This window comes from Apteryx mantelli, chromosome 14 (assembly GCF_036417845.1).
Source record: "Apteryx mantelli isolate bAptMan1 chromosome 14, bAptMan1.hap1, whole genome shotgun sequence".
NCBI classification, from domain to species: domain Eukaryota; kingdom Metazoa; phylum Chordata; class Aves; order Apterygiformes; family Apterygidae; genus Apteryx; species Apteryx mantelli.
The window spans coordinates 9,994,502-10,010,204 of NC_089991.1; the positions used below are offsets into that span (position 1 = coordinate 9,994,502).

The 15,703-nt window shown below is 50.4% G+C and overlaps 1 protein-coding gene across 1 annotated transcript; it reads right to left on the bottom strand.

The window, feature by feature from the left end:
* Positions 1-11,040: 11,040 nt before the first annotated feature.
* Positions 11,041-15,349, bottom strand: LOC106485288 (serine peptidase inhibitor Kazal type 1). The gene is made up of 4 exons (XM_013943621.1): positions 15,295-15,349; positions 13,725-13,765; positions 12,971-13,083; positions 11,041-11,086 (listed from the first exon to the last, which is right to left on the bottom strand). Exons 1-4 carry the CDS (start codon positions 15,347-15,349, stop codon positions 11,041-11,043), a joined length of 255 nt encoding a protein of 84 aa, XP_013799075.1.
* Positions 15,350-15,703: the final 354 nt, after the last annotated feature.

Below are 15,703 nucleotides of genomic sequence, written 5' to 3' on the forward strand. Positions count from 1 at the left end.
CTGCCACGTACTACAAAAAAAGAAAAAAAAAATCCCCCAAACACAGAAAGCAGTGAACTGGGGCTTTATTAGTATGAGAATAAAGTTTAAAAAAACTGAGCGTTTACTACATGCGCTTATAAACCAATGGCCCAGGACTGGCTGTTTGTTTCCACTCGTTCTGGGCAGAGATGCCTCCCCACGCTATCCCTAGTGCAAGTGTGCAGGGTGCTGGGACTGTGGCCGCCCCGTCCCAGTTTCCCGGTTTGTCCCAGTCTTGCAGCCCCAGTGCAGCCTCTGCTGCTGAGAGCAGGAGGCAAAGCCACGTCGGTGCGGGCGATGCTGAAGTAACTGTTTATTCAAGGAAGCCGGCTTGGCTGATGCTGTTGAAAGCCAGCCAACTTTTCTTCTCAAGCTCAAGCCTTTCTGCAAGGCAGCCTCGCTCTTTAGGCCCCCCCCCCCCAAAAAAAAAGACCAAATAAACAGTGCACACAGTGGCACAGAAGTCCGCAAAGCGAGGAAAGTCAAAGGCTCCTGCACAAGTGAGCTTCCCTGTCCCCTTTATGTCCTGCAGAGCCTGGTGAAGCGCAGCGGCCAGCGCAGGCTTTAGTAAACCCCGGCTCCTGCAGGCTGCATTTATTCATGGGTTCCCATAGCGCTGTCCTCCCTGGACACCCTCCTGTGCTCTGCACTTGCTGACATTTGACCTTCCTGAGTGGCTTACTCCCTGTGAGAGACTGCTGGGTATTTGCAAATAGCTTAATTCCTACTTCAGTGGCCCCACACTGTAACGGAAACAGGATCACTAGTGAATCTTTAAGTAAACAGTCAGGAACCGGAGAAGGGAAGGCTATAAAAAAGTCTGAAGTATAATGACTAAAAAGTCAGACATTTATTATTAAGAAAGTGGATGTAGACAGCTGAGACCATAAAAGCATTTTTGACCCCCCCCCCCAAAAAAAAAACAAAAAACCCCCCACACCCAAGCAAACAAAGATAGATCTGATTCTTAAATATCCCAGTTGTTCTTTTTGGCCTAGTTTTAAAATTCTTAAGAAGGAAGTAGGAGTTTAGAAAATATATATGGGTATTAGAAATGCAGGCTTCCCACCATGGCTGATGTCTTCACAGATCTGCAAAGAAACAAGGATAATAATTAAAGAAGAGGAGGGCGAATGAATTCTGATATCGTCTTTGCAGAGATATTGTCAGTCTTAGAAGTCAAAATGTGTGTTGTTAGAGCTAGAAAAGCAAGAAGTTGCCAGGACTGTGTGTGAGGCTTTCAGAAGCTCTGAAGGTTTAAAAATGGAGAAAATGTTAAAAGAGTAGTTGTGAGTGAGACCATAGTTTGACAGACTGTACTGTGAGCTATTAAGGTGAAATGATTGGTGCTGTGTTGTGTGTCAGTGAAGTAGAAATGCCAAAGAACCGGTACAAAAAATGCGTGATCTTTTCAGGTCAAAGTCTCCTATGAGAAGGATAGTAGAAAAGGCTCAACTGAGCTTGACCTAAGAAGCAGCAAGATAGATAGATAGATATCAGGTTTGGATTAGGATAAGAATAGAGGACAGCAGTAGAAATAGTGAGAGAGAAAGGAAATATGACCTAGCAGGAAAGACTGAAAGAAAGAAAATTGTTTACTGAAGAGTGAGGCAAAATAAGAGAAGAGTGAATCTCTTCAAATGTGTGAAAGGCTACTGAAAAGAGGAAGAAAATGCTTTCTTCTCTCTGTCTCTCATGGCTAGGACAAGATGTCATGAGCTTAAATCAAACCAGAAAGACACAGACACTGAGAAATGGTTTCTTGAGAAAGTTGTTGAAATTCCATTAATGGAGGTCTTTGAAAAGAAGCTGGAAAAACATCTGATAGAGCCAATCATGGCATGACCGCCTTAGGCTCCGTCAAGCCTTATTTTCTATGAGTGCATTAATTTATGGTTATTAACATGATATTAGAGTGATTAATGGCACAGCTGTTCACAGCATTTTGGAAGGATTCAGCTCCGGAGCTATAGCATAGGATACTGCTAAAACCAGCTCTGAGGGCAAAATCTGGAGCTAAAACCACAGACTTTGGTGGCTGAGTGTTGACTAGAAAAGAAAAGTGAAGCTGTGAACAGAGAAAATATGTCTCTTGCTATTTAATTACGCTATTTGTAAATAAGCAGAAGCACACCAGAAGCTTCAGCACTTTCCCCTTGGCCAAGAACAACTCAGGCGGCCCTGGGGTGCTGCTGACTCCTGGGTTCAGGAGGCATCTCAGAGCGTGATTGAGGCCTCCAGGTCAGATGAAATAATTCAGATGGGTCTCTGGGGACAGTTGAGCTCTTCTGCATCCAGTTGTACAGACAGGGAAGTGATCCCCAGACAGCGGCTCCATGCCAGAGATAACTGCCTGGCTCTGCTGATGGGGCCATGGTTTTCCCCTAATCTGGCCAGCTGACACGAGGGTGTTAGCTGAGACCTTGTATTTGGACTGTTTGAGTAGTTCTGCTGGTGGATGGCAGTCACTCATGTAGTAATTCACATTTCTTTGCATCTCTCATTTTCATAGTCCCCCAGGGAATTTGAAACAACTGCAGAACCGTGCTCTCCTGATGAAGGACATACTGTGCTGGAAGCACAGTACTTGGCTAGATGGACCTTTGGGGCCTAGAAGAACATTCATGTGTCCTTATTTAAATTTCATTGATTTTCTAAAGACTTATGTCTCCCTTGATGGTCTAGAAATAAAAGCTCTTGCCCCAACCTGGCGCACCAGCCTTATGATTTCTACATATTGACAAGGCAGTTTTCACACTCTGTCTAGACACAGGAAAGATACTCCTCAACATGCTTGATCAGAGAAAGAGAAAATTACATTTATGCACCTCCTGCTGCTTCCTGCTACATTTCCTCTCCTGGCTTTCCAGGGGCAGGTATTCGTGTGAGATCTGATTTGCGGCGCAGAGCAGAGAGGGGTCTGGCCAGTGCTTTCACAGGAAAATCTCCTCCCGATGTGGGCAATGCACAATTAGGCTTATTGCCAGCGTACAAGTTTGCAGTGATATTTTTAGTCTTTGATGTTTCTTCTTTGTCTCTAGATTTATCTTTGCGGAAAGAAAACAGTTTGTGCGGCTACCCTTTGCACCCTAGTCCAATTTCCAGCTCATATCACAGTGTTCATCCAAGCACATTTGAAGCAAGCAAGGGCATGACATCGCACTGAGCCTTTTGCGTGGAGCACACACGCACCAGGCCAGCGACCTGGCGTCAAGGGGCTTGCTCCACATGCAGAAAGTTTCCTCAGACTCAACAGCTTTTAATACCAGCATCAGAGAGGGAGTGTGGAAACTGTTAGCCCGGCAACCCACAGCTGTATTGACACAGGCTGGCTGGGCTCTCTGCCGATAGTGCCACAGCCCTGCCTCCAGTAGGCTCAAACGAGGCCATTCTCTACCTTTCACTTTAATCAGGACCTTGCTGGCCATTATGCACATTTTACATGCTGTTATACTTATGGGTTGGGGTTTTGGATCATGAAGCCTTCCTAAGCTTCAGGATGGCAACAGCACTGTTTTCAGCACTGATGGTCTCCAGCTGTGATCTCTGAAGAACACGTTCTGGAGCTCTTTTCTGCTGATAACTGTTTCCTCTTTGTATTGTGGTAGGTCATCCAGGCAGTATTTTCCAGGAACGTTTAAGATTTACAGACTTAGATTAGCCTCAGGATGCTGAAACTCATGTATTGTGTTACTCCTGGAAGCCGTACATACCATCCACCATCCGCATTGATGGGAACTTGTTTGCATGGGAAACTGCTACTGCTGTCAGGACTGGTTACTAAGGGAGACCTTGCTCTCATGAGCCTTACTTCTGAGACTGGCAGTTCAACTATGCAACTCTAAATATATGTTTCCTCGTCCAAATGTCCTATTTAGGCCAAAACCTGTGCTTTGCCCATAAGAGAGTAGGAAAAGCATGGATTTGCCATTGCAGGGAATTAGATGCCTCAGAGGGAGGCACTGTCTTTAAAAGGAGTTGGATCACGGTAGGGGAAACATGCCAGAGCTGGAGCCAGAAGACAATTGTGAGCTCTGATGCCTATAAAGGTGAATTGAGCTTTTCTTAATTGTTTCTTGGGAAGTTAAGTTGTAACCAGATAGCTGTTTTCCTTAGCCAAGAATGTGGGGATATTTGTGGCTCTGGAGTAAGATGGAACAGCAGAAACAATGGAGCCCACAGATACACTGATTCCATTTAACTTTAATCTTACTTCTGGTTATCCAGAGAAAGACCTCGGCCTTGAACTCTTGCTTCGTTTATTTCTCATCATCACTCCCGCTCTTTCCAGTGGCACCCTCACGGCTGTGCAAGGAGCTCCATGCCCAGACAGGCCAGGCGCATTAGTGATTACTTCTGAGCATCAAAATTAAAAGCTGCTTTTGAACGGGGTGGCTGAGCTCAAAGTATGAGGGCTGTCAGTGGCAGCGGAAGGGTTAGGGAGCAGAAATGTGGGGCTCTGTCCAAGGCTGGTTTTAGTTGGTTTGCTATAAGGCATCCTAGTCTGAGCTGCACCTTCACTGAAGCTTTCCAGGCACTGTGGACACCTGTGCTGTCCCGTAAAACATCCAGTCTACACCAGTAGGGTCAGACCTACGCTTCCCCCCTGCACTTCATCCACTTGGTCTCTCCTGCCATTCAGAGGAGAGGAGCTAAGCCCTGAAACAGATGTTTTGCTGCATCGCTGCATTGCCGCTCCCTGGCAGCATCCCTAATCAGCCAGAAAGGAGGCAAGGAAAGCCACGGTCTGAGGCAACCTCTTGTTCCTGGCAACAGGCGCTGAGCAATTCCTCTGGTTAACATATTCCTGTGTGTTTGTGACCAAGAGTGGGGTGAGGAAAGAGGAATAACTTAGGCCTAAGTGATGGGGCAGTCAGAAACACTTTCAGTCCAATAGTAACTGCAGAGATGCTGCTGCAGCTGCATTTAGTGTCTTGCTGGGGCTGGATCCAAACCCCTACAGGACTTGCTGATTTTGGCACGCTTTGAATCAGGTGTTTGGGCCACCTCCCTGCCCCGTGCATCAGCTCATCCCCAGCCTCTGAGCCAGCATGTGGCCGGTGGTGCAAGAGCTCCTGGGCCCTTCTCTGCCCCAGTCCTGCCTTAGGTATTGCTCCAGTCCTGCCCCAGTTCCTGGGCTCTTTCTCGCCACCCTGTCTCAGCCCCTGATGGGCCCAGCTTGAGGTCTCCTCACTGGCTCTAGCTTGCAGGACTTGGCATTTCACCCCTGGACTTAAACACCATCTTTGCCTGTGAGGACCTCGGTGGGGATACGTGCCCTGAATCATGCTGCCGGCAGCATCTGCCCTCCCCAAGGAAGGCTCTGTCCCTTCCCCTGTACCAATGCTGACTTCAGGAAGGAGGGCTGATAGGAGCTCTATGATTAATGCATCACATCTTGTTCCCCTGAGAGCAATGTTTACCAGCTACAAGCTGGAGGTTTGCACTGACCTTGTGTCTTTGTGGCTTGAAGCCGCATGAGCACCGTCTGCTAGCAAAGGAGAGCTTCCTGGCTCGCAGTAACGCAGGCTCAGGGTGGGCATCCTACACTGCTGTGCCGGGGTGCGATGGAAAGGACCTGACTTTCTCTCAGAGGCCAGCAGCCCCTTTGGGGGTTTGTATTGCACGTGTGGTTTTCTATCTGTAGTATTCTTTCACTATTAGTAATGAGCTTAAGTTTTTAGAAAGAGCCCACAATCTGGACCTGCTGAGCAATGCCACAACAGGTTATTGTTCAGCCTGAGGAGAAGGAAACGCTCCCTGCTTGGGAGCTTTCCAGGGGTTGTCGTGCTTAGCTGGAAGGAAGCAGAACTTTTCAGCATCAACTCTGTCCGCAGCGCTCCTGCTGACTGCGGCACTGGCATGTCCCTGACAGCGCACACAGCATGAGGAATCCAGCTTCAGGCTCAGGCACCATGTAGAGCTGGCACTTCCAGCCCCTCCTGTCCTATTTTATAAGCAGAGCGTTTCTGAGGATGAAGGCCAGAAAACTAGTGTAGAAACATTGGCAGGGCTGCCTTGCTGCTGCCCTGGCTTCAGAGCACTTGGGATGCTCCGGAGTCCTGGAAGATTACTGGCTTTTTATTGGGAGAAGTACAAGCTGTTACTGTCATTTCACCTGTCCATAACAGTTCAGAGACATTAGAAGGCAAAAACCACCATACTGCTTCAAATTTGCAACTCCCGTTGCGGCCAGCTGCTCTGAGTCTGTGCGTCTCTGAATCCCTGAGTGAGCGATAGGTCTGCCAGCGAGACCTGTCCACCCTCTAGTCAGTGATGGTCCTGCTACCGCCTCCCAGGCTGTATCGAGAGCCTGGCAGCAGGTGTTTTGGTTCACAGCCACTCAGATGGCTACAGCTCATTTCCATACACTTGCCAAGCACAGCTTTTCTCCTGGATAGCCTGAGCTGTGGTTTAGATGACAGGGAATTTGCAGTTTAAAAGCACCCTTCCATCTCAGTGAGGATTTTGCCTTGCAGAGAATTAACACCATCATTTCCTGCTCAGGTGGGACCATGTGATACTTCCTTGCCTGACCTCAAGCTTGTCCATGCAGCCCTCTAAGACAGTTGTGTGACTGTGGTTTTCTAGGTAGCTCTTTTCTCTGATGATATGATGAAAAAATTGTCTGTATTTCCTACCTATGCTGGCACAGCTGCTATCTCTTGTTGAGGCTGTCGCAGCAGCAGCAGCAGCAGCAGCAGTTATGGAAAAAACCCTGGTGTAGATCTAACCCCTAAAGGAAAGCACACTCCATATCTCTGCTCTGCATCTGGGCCCGAGGACGCTGCTGTCTGTACCCTTTGCAAAAGCAAACGTGCTTTACTTGGATTCATGTCCCTCGGCCCTGCGACCCCATCCCAGCAGCGGGGCCGGGCGCAAGGCCGGGTGCGGGACGTGGCAGATGGCAGCTGGGTTGCTAACACGCGTGGCACCTTTTGCTGGGAGCAGGAGGGCTCCCACAAGGCGTCTGCAGAGCTGAGGAAGGGCGGAGGGGCAGCAAGCAGGAGCTCTCTTTGCCAGCTCCCTGAATCGAGTTTAATTTAGCTCCCCAAAAGAAAAGGTCACCTGGAACCGAACGCACCACACAGAAAATGCCCGCTGGCAGCAGCAGTGGGTCCAAGGAAGGCTCTGCTTATTTTCAGGCAATGAAAAACAAAATCTGATGTTGAAAATGTGGTTAAAATAGAAACCTTCTTAGTGGAGAGAGACTGGAGAAGGCTGCAGTGGTCCAAGAGGGTGCCAAGGCTGCCTCTTCCACGCAGGTCTGGAAGCGGGAACCGTATGAAGCTTCCAAGAAAACAGCTTCTGCTCAACTGAGGCTTTGCATTTCACTAAAATACCTCAGTCCAGCTCAAATCCTGACTTTGCAATTTATTATCATGACATTATAAAGTAAAATGCCATCAGCGATGAAAATAAATGTTCCCTCCCAGGCAGGAGCTTCAATAAAATGTTCCAGGACACTGAGTGGGGAGGGCTCCCCCCAGCTGAATTTTGCCAGATTTTTTGCAGGCAGAAAACTTTCAGTCTTAAAGAAACATGGTCTTCTGATTGGAAATCGCTCCCCTGTGACATTCCTGAGGCTTGGTAGCAGTCAGGGCTGCTCTGGGGGCGCTGAGCAGAGTATGACCTTGCCACCTAAAGAGTAAAGCCTGACAACGTGCAGGAGATAAGACCCCCAGGGCAAGGGGAGGATGGGAGGATGGTGAGGGAGAAGAGGATGCTGTAGGCTGCCTGCTCCTCCTTTCGACTCGCCCACGGTCCCCAGCGCTTGCCGGCGGGCAGCGGGCGCAGGCTGGGCTGTGCTCGGCTGCCCACTCTGTGCCGAGGAGAGGCGGCTGCAACCGGCACTGTTATTTTCTGCATCTCCCCCTTTGTCACTCAAACGTGTATTATTCGGAGCAGCGTGGTGGGGCAGGCGCTGCGTTGCTCTCACCCACTCTCCGCCTTGCAGAGCCAGGAAAGGGACCACGTGGGAGACGCTGAGCCCCTCGGCTCACGCCGTCCTCGCCTGTGGGGCAGCTGCAGACCCCTTGGCCTTCCCCATCCACCTGGCTGAGCCCTCTGGAGCAGCCAGAAGGGAAGGAGGTGGAAGGCTGAGGGCTGAGCCCTTCGTGTGGTTTGATGAGTCCTGTTTGTCCCCTCTGCATCATTTGAAATGCATTTGGGGCTCTCCTGAACACCCCCTGTCCTTGGAACGTGGCAGGAGAGACTACAGCAATTTAGGCAAGCAAAGAAAAGAAAACGAGAAGCTGTTCCTTGCTCTCCTGTCACGCTCCCTTTCTCCCTCCCTGTGCCAGCTCCCCAGTGCTGGGGACAGCAGCACGGAGACGCGGAGGAGCAAGCCGTTGTTGCAGGGAAGTCGGCCTGGCTGTGGAGCGGTGCTGAGCAGCATGTGGGGCCAGCGGCCCCAAGGAGCTGAGCCGAAGTGCTCCCTCCCTCAGCTCCATCAGGGAGGAACCACTGTGGGGGCAGGAGACTGGGTTCTGGGGATGTTTACAATAAAAAAATGGCTTGTTTAATCCCAGACCGGAATAGGGACAGGAGCTGTTTCCTCCTGGAAACGTGCCACCAGTTCCGCCTGTCGTGTCCCCACAGTACGGTGCCCAGGCTGTGGCCCCTGACTCTCTGCTTCCCATAATCGCAAGCCTGATAGGGATCTTGCTGCAGAATGGATGTGGCTGACATTTAGCAGGAATCCTAATTTTCATGAGAACAGTGCCTGAGGAGATGCAGCCGGCGCTCAGCCGTCCATCCAGCATGACCTGCTGTTTTGCAAGCTTGGTCAGCACCTCGGTTCACTGAAAAATGCTCTCAGCTAGTTCTGGGTGATGTTTCCCAGAAATGGCAGGGACAGGGAAAATGTTTTGCTTGGCATAAGCTGGCATCAGTGTAACCCCTCCGGCATTGTCGGGAGGAAAGGAACCAATCTGTGTTTCGATGTGCCCCAATGCCCATGAGTAGGGACTGAGCTGCGCAAGGAGGCTCCGGCTTCCCTCCTGCCGCCCCAGCTGTGGACACCCCTCCTCTTAGACAATAGGCTCTGTTTCTTGCGATGCAGCAAAATGAGGAATATCCCAGTTATGGGAAGCATACATCCCATCTCCCTTTTGCACAAAGATGTCAAAGCAAGCTACGTTCACAGGACCATTTGGGGTATAACCTTTATTGCATTCGTTTTAGACATGGGCAAAGCAAGATGTTTTGCATCTCTCCCCTGACCACAGACATGCTGGCAGATCTGGGAAGAGCAGCCAGTGCTGCCCCCCCCCCCCTTCCCAGCTGCGTGGGGCTGCATTTGAAGTTTCAGATGAGCACTAGGGCTTTTTCTCGGCTTGATCACACATTTTTTTTTGTGTAGCAGCTGCTTCTTCAAGGAATACGGAAGAAGAGAATTCAAACATGTCTCTAACCAAAGTGAGGTTCAGGCTTTACTAAGAATGAAGCTTTTGGTTTTCCCCAAATGCAAATTATTCCTTACTCAAGGGCTACAACAAAAAGTCAGGGAGCAGCCCAGAATACTGCTTTTGGTAAATTGAGATATAACTTGAAACTCTTCTCCTGTTCAACATCTACCTCAAGGTTTTGGGGCAACTCCTGCTGCAGGAGTGAAATCCCTCTCTGCCATCGCCCTGCACATGCGCTCGAACAAAGCACTCACGGGGAGCCCCTGCAGACTGCACCCCCTGCCCTGACCTCTGCTGTCTCCCCTCTTGCAAGAACTGCTCCGATCTGCTTTCCAAAGCGTGTCAGAATATTACTGTCGGTGGAGACAGAGGTATCTAAGAGCTGTTCCTATTGCCAGCCGTATTGCATGGCAGTTTTCTCTGCCTGGCAGACTTGCATGTGATCTGCCTTGCCACAGCATTTGACTACCTCACAGTTTCTAAGGCACTGTCTGAAAAAGTTAGGGAGATGCTGTGAGCAGGGCCGGGGGCGAGGGGAGGCAGCGGCGAGGGCAGCGGCTGGCTGCGGCGCGTTGCGGGTCCCAGCGAGCCTCGGCCACGGCGCGGCCGCGGCTGCCCTGCGCTTGCTGCCGGCACGGGGAGCAGCGGCGCCTGGCTCTGCCCGGCTGCGGCAGGGAAATGCCCCCTGCGCGGGCTGTGTTTGGGGCGACCGGCTACAGTCCTCTGGCCCAAGCAGCCGGAGCGCCCCGCTCCCTCCCTGGGCAGCAGCTGGCAGGGCCGTGCTGCCGCGGGGAGACGCGGCAACCCGGCTACCCCGTTTCAGCAGGGTTTAGCCTCCTTGTAGGGCTGGAAAGGGGAGCCCCGAGCTCTTGCTGCAAGCCCTGGAGCTCCCGGCTCTGCTCCCCGGCCGGGGCTGCCCGCCAGCCCCTGCCCGGCTGCGCTGGCTCCGGCTCCGACGGAGCAACAGCGGCCTCCAGTGCCTAAACCTCCTCCCTCTCCATCCAGGGAGCGGGCACCCTCGTCCTCCGCTGCTCCCGCTGCCGGACCTCACCCCGAGCAAGCCGGACGCGGGGTCAGGGCGCTGGGTGCCGGCGCCGAAAGGGAGCCGTGAAGCTCTCCAAGGACAAGGGAGGAGGCAGGAGGTCCTTCAGCCCGAGCGGCCAGGCCGGACTCTTCCTCCCGGCACAGGCCTGGAGCATCGGCTTTAATGCCCCCTACACTGAAAGTCATGAAGGCACCCGTCTCCTGCTGCTCGGGTGCTGGAAGTTTAGGAAAAGAAAACAAAATTCTCCGTGCAAAATAGAGTCTGCTTGTTGTGTCAGAGCCTGGCTCTCTCCTTGGGAATGTCCCAGCCTTTTTCCCTGGGGCTCTGTCAGTAATTTGCTCGCAGCTCTTTATGAATGTTACCAAAACAAACCATGTTTACTGGAAGGTATTTTAAATGTGAGGGAAAGTGGGGGGGCGGTGTGCGGGAAATCACAGTGCAAGACATTGAAATGCTTCCATTTTATTAGAAGTTTATATAGGCAAAAGACATCTTTGTGCTGTCTTCTCCAGCACAGTGGTGCTTTTTTTAGTTTTGAGCAGAGTCGGAGTGTGGGGAAGGCTCTTAGCACTTTCCCCTTTTCTTTATGCGCACATTAGTGTTCCTTTGCCTAAAAAAGAGGTTAAATATGCTAGAGAGTGCCTTAAAGTCCCTGATACACAGCACAGCCTGACTCAGGGGACAAAGAAAGAATGGTAAACACTATTTAAATTATCATTTAAGTGTTACACATGGTCATAAGGAAGCCCATGCATTTTTGACAGGCAGTTCAGGGTTACCTTGGACATGAGTTAATTAATTCCAATAAGCCCAAGAGCTAGCTCTTCCTGACCCCTCCTGGCAGAATAATTCACCTCTTTGCTGTATGGCAGTTGCAAGACACCTCTAATGCTTCTCTGGCTGCAGATGATAAAAGTTATGATTTTGTTTGCGTGGACTTTTACAGACAAATGCCACCATTGTCTCACTTAGTCTTGACCCCAGCTTCCCTTCCTGATTGCTTCTGTGGTTCATTTTTGTGGCTCCAAACCTTCCCTCCCACCACCGTTGATGCCTCCCTTCCCCTTTGGAGGTGTGCTCCTCTCTGGGGGACGCGGGCACTTTTCACTCCAAGGCCCGATGCCACCTTGCTCCCTGTGCACCTACTCCAAACCCTTCCTTGCTCTCCTTAACCAGCTTTTGGTTCCCGACCAAAGCTGTGATGCTGCTGGGGCTGCTGTCACACCATGCAGGCAGCAGCTGGTGCAAGGTGGCCGGCTTCCTGCGCAGTCATTCCCTCTGGCCAGCACTGCAACAGGTTGCTGGCCCTGCTGCCTTTGCTCGGGACACCCCTCTCAACATCTGGCTGCTGAACAGCATCCCCTTTGGCCTTAAAATGTAAAGTCAGTCTTTGGGCAGGCCAGGAGCAGAGTATGGGGCAGAAGCTTGGATTAACAGAGGAAAGAGGGGACAGCCAGACCATGGATTGTTTTCCAGGGCTTTTTTTCAGTGACCCAGGCTCTGTTCTTTGTTACTCCAGTGTTAGCTTGGACTAACTCCTCCTGAAGGCAGAGCTTGGCTCCACGAGTCCTTTCCTCCAGGAACAGGAAAGCTGGAATTTGAGCTCCTGTCAGAGATGTCTCTGCTGACAGCAGATGGGCACTCACACTGCCGACAGCCTGATCACTAGAAAGCCCTGCCTCTGCCAGACAAAGTCAAAGGCAAAACTCCTTTAGCCCCCACAGACTGCAGCATCTGGTTACAGATCAGATTCAATCTTTCCAACAGAGATTTTTGAACCACTTAACAGCATTGAGTTGGAAGGAATTCCTTTGCTCACCTGACACAGAGTGCTTGCAGTGTATAAATATATTCAGAATCACCTAGGGCCCAAGCCAGAGGAAATGAATCAAGTCTTGCCAGATATTTTGCTAGCATTTGGACCTGGCCTTCTGCTAAGACAGTGGAATCTGGCATCAGCACAGATTAAATAAAAGATTCATTCTTAAAAATATCCAGAGAAAACAATGACCTTGCATATGCAGAGAAAACTGAAAGCAGAGATCAGCTGTGAACTCCTGGTGTGAAAAAACACAGTTTTTCCTCAGCCACCATGCACCCGAGGTCACCTGGAAAAATCTTTTTCTGCCTGGATCTGTGAGATCTGGGCAGATTTTGAGGATTTTGCCACTTGCCCAAGTTTCTGGCCACCCTCCAGTGCAGTCTGAGCACTTGCTGCAGCACGGCTGCAGGTGTTCGGAAATTTTGGCCGTGCACTCCCTGATGGTGGGCAGATCAGTGCTACATCCCATGTGCCATGAGTCGGACACAACGGACCTGTTTTGCAGATGGATGCCACGTGCTCAGAGCAGCAGGTGCAGCAGCTGTGCGGGTGGCCAGATTTATGCCCTCCACCCAGATGCATGTGAACATCTTTCTTTCTAGGAAATCCCAGACATACATGGTAGCTCTAGCCTGCATGATATTTATACTTGCACAAGATCCAGCTACTCACAGGTTCTGAAAGCACAAGGAACACTCATTGCTGTATAAGATGTTGTCTGTGCCACAGACAGGGTCAAAGATCTTTGTACAGCCTTTCTTTAGGTCATAATTGCTGCAAGTTGCCTGGAGAAAGAAAAGGGTAATGATAATATTAAATATTAAACATGTTTTCAATTTACCAGAGTAACTTTTGCCTTCGCAGGGACATGTATTCTGTATATCTGGGTAACACATTTCAGCTTCCTTGGAGCTCTGCTATGAACTCTTGGAAACACTGGGATGCCCATCATCATGCTGTCCCTTGGCCAGCTGAATCCCACCTAGCATTCCTGTGCTCCTTTAGGAGAGACAACGTTGAGCAGGTAGTGCTCCATGGGCAGCGTCTGATCATGTTCTCCCCAGCTTTTATTTTCCATGGCCACAGGTATCCCTGGGGAGCAAGCTGCCCTCACATTTGCCCACCATAGAGGAATGGGAGGTCTAATCTTGATTGCCTTTAACTTGGTATGTGATAGCAATATTCAGCTCTTGTCTATCAGTTTTTCTCCACTGAGCCTGGGGAAATACAAAGGGAAATCAGTACCATCATTGGGATTTTACTGTGGCGCAGCAGGTGGAAGGACATTCCCAGGCACCTGGGTCTCTGGACAGCTGACCCAGTGGCTCACAGTCCTTGAGCAACACTGGCTTCCCCATGTATAGGTTAGTGCCGTCCCACCAAAGCTGGGCATATGCTTGCACTACACCAAAATAGGAGCCTTCACCTCTGTTCCTGTGTCAGCAGCATCGTCCAGTTCAGCATTTCCTAAAGTGGAGAGAAAAGACTTCTTAGTGTCCTTCACTCAGGCTGCCTTCAAGGGGGACCCCGCTAAAGATGCTTTAGGCTGAGGATTGTATGTCTTGGCTCACAGAGCTTGGTCCTCTCAGGGTCCCAGCAAATAACTACAGGTCTTCCTTGCTTGCACCTCTCCTGTCTTGCGGTGGGATGCCTCAGCTCTGCAGGGCCATCCCCGCTGCATCTGGCTCTCTCCCCAGCAGAAGCACCGTGCTCAGTGGAAGCCCCTGCCAAGGCCAGGTGCACCCTAGTGACTTGCCCTGCCGTTCACTCCAACTGCCAGGGAGAAAAGGTAGCTTTCATCATCTCTTATCACTTGTTCATGGGTAACCGAAAAACTCCTGCTGGTGCTGGACTGATGCTTGTATAAGCCCAGGGTGATTGTTCTGGTCTCTGTGGGTTTATACCACAGGGAAGTAGACCAAAGACAAGTTTCTGAAGGCCTCTAAAAAAGCAGAAATGGGGTACCTCTGTGCAGACCCTGAGGTCTCACACCAAACCTGGTGAGCGTGAGCCTGGCGTTGGTGGACTTCTTGTCCATGGAGGAGCTGGCCCTGAACTGACAGCTGGGATCAACATGGGCTGAACATGTGGTGGTGCATTTTGAAAAAAACCTGAATTTTCTCAGCCAACAGCAGTACTGAGGAGAAGACCTCAGATTCCCTGCAGGTCCAGGAGTGACCTACAAGGAAGATTTAGGCTACATCTACATTACCAAGCAGTGTGACCCCAAGAAAAGTGGTTCTGTAGAGTGAAGCAGTTTGGTGCTAAGGACCTCATATCCACACTAGTCATGTTTCAGGGATTTTACTTTGGACTAGCTCTGGTCCAGTCCCAGGGATGAATACCCAAAAGCAGCTGTAGCTCACTACATGCTTAGGCCATCTAAAAGGAATTCAGATTTTGCACTCAGAGTGTCTGCAATGGCAGCTGCAGCACAGTAAATAGGATAACAGGGGACTTGCTTCAAAAGCGCCCTCCTGTCCTGAGCAAATCCACTAATGCAGACACTCGCAGGGAGCAGGATGTAAGACAGCATTAGCTCATCGTCTTATCCTTCTGTACCATATGGGATCTTGAAATCACAGTTAGCTTAAACATTGACTCTGGTAACAAGAGCTTCATTTTCCTCTCTGTAGATGTGTTTCATGTCTTTTGGGGTTTGTTCTTTTTAATCCAGTATGGCATCTATTCACTCTAAAAGAATTGCACTGTCCAAGAAATAACCAGCTCCCACGTTGAATTCCAGTCCTGAAAGAGTGTCAGTCTGGGTCTGCTCGTTTTGGTAACAGGTGCAAGGCACCCTTTCAAAGCCTTTGCTTTAAACCTGCTCACAGACGGCTGCTTTAATGCATACTGGCTTTGCAGCACTCTTTGGGGAACGCTCCATGCCCCTGCCCAGGTCCCAGCAGCCAGGTGGCCTGTTCCCAGGCTCACCTTCCCCTGTGGCAGACTCAGGAGATTTTGCAAAGAGCTTCTAAGCAAAACATGGCACTCACCTGGGTAGCTGCAGAGTGCCAGGCAGAGGAGCAGGAAAACACCAGCTGCCTTCATGGTCAAGGTGATGCTTTACTGAGGACAGCAAGGAGGAAACAGGACTCTCTTCTGGCTTTCAGAGACCCCATTTTTGGTGGTCCACACGGGGCCTTTATACCTTTCCCCATCTCTGGCACCACCCTCCACGGCCAGCTCCACCCTGCAACCTTGTGATGACTACATTTAAAATATGGGGATAACACCAGGTGGCAAATGGCTCATTTGTGCACACAAGGATAAAAGTCTCCCGGAAGCCAATGGAAGTAACGACCCTTATCGCTGGTAAGGGCTGGAGCTTTACCTCACAGATGGGAGACAGCCTTGGGTCTGCCCTGCAAAGCTGGGAAAAAGGGGCTTTGTGCAAAAAGCAAG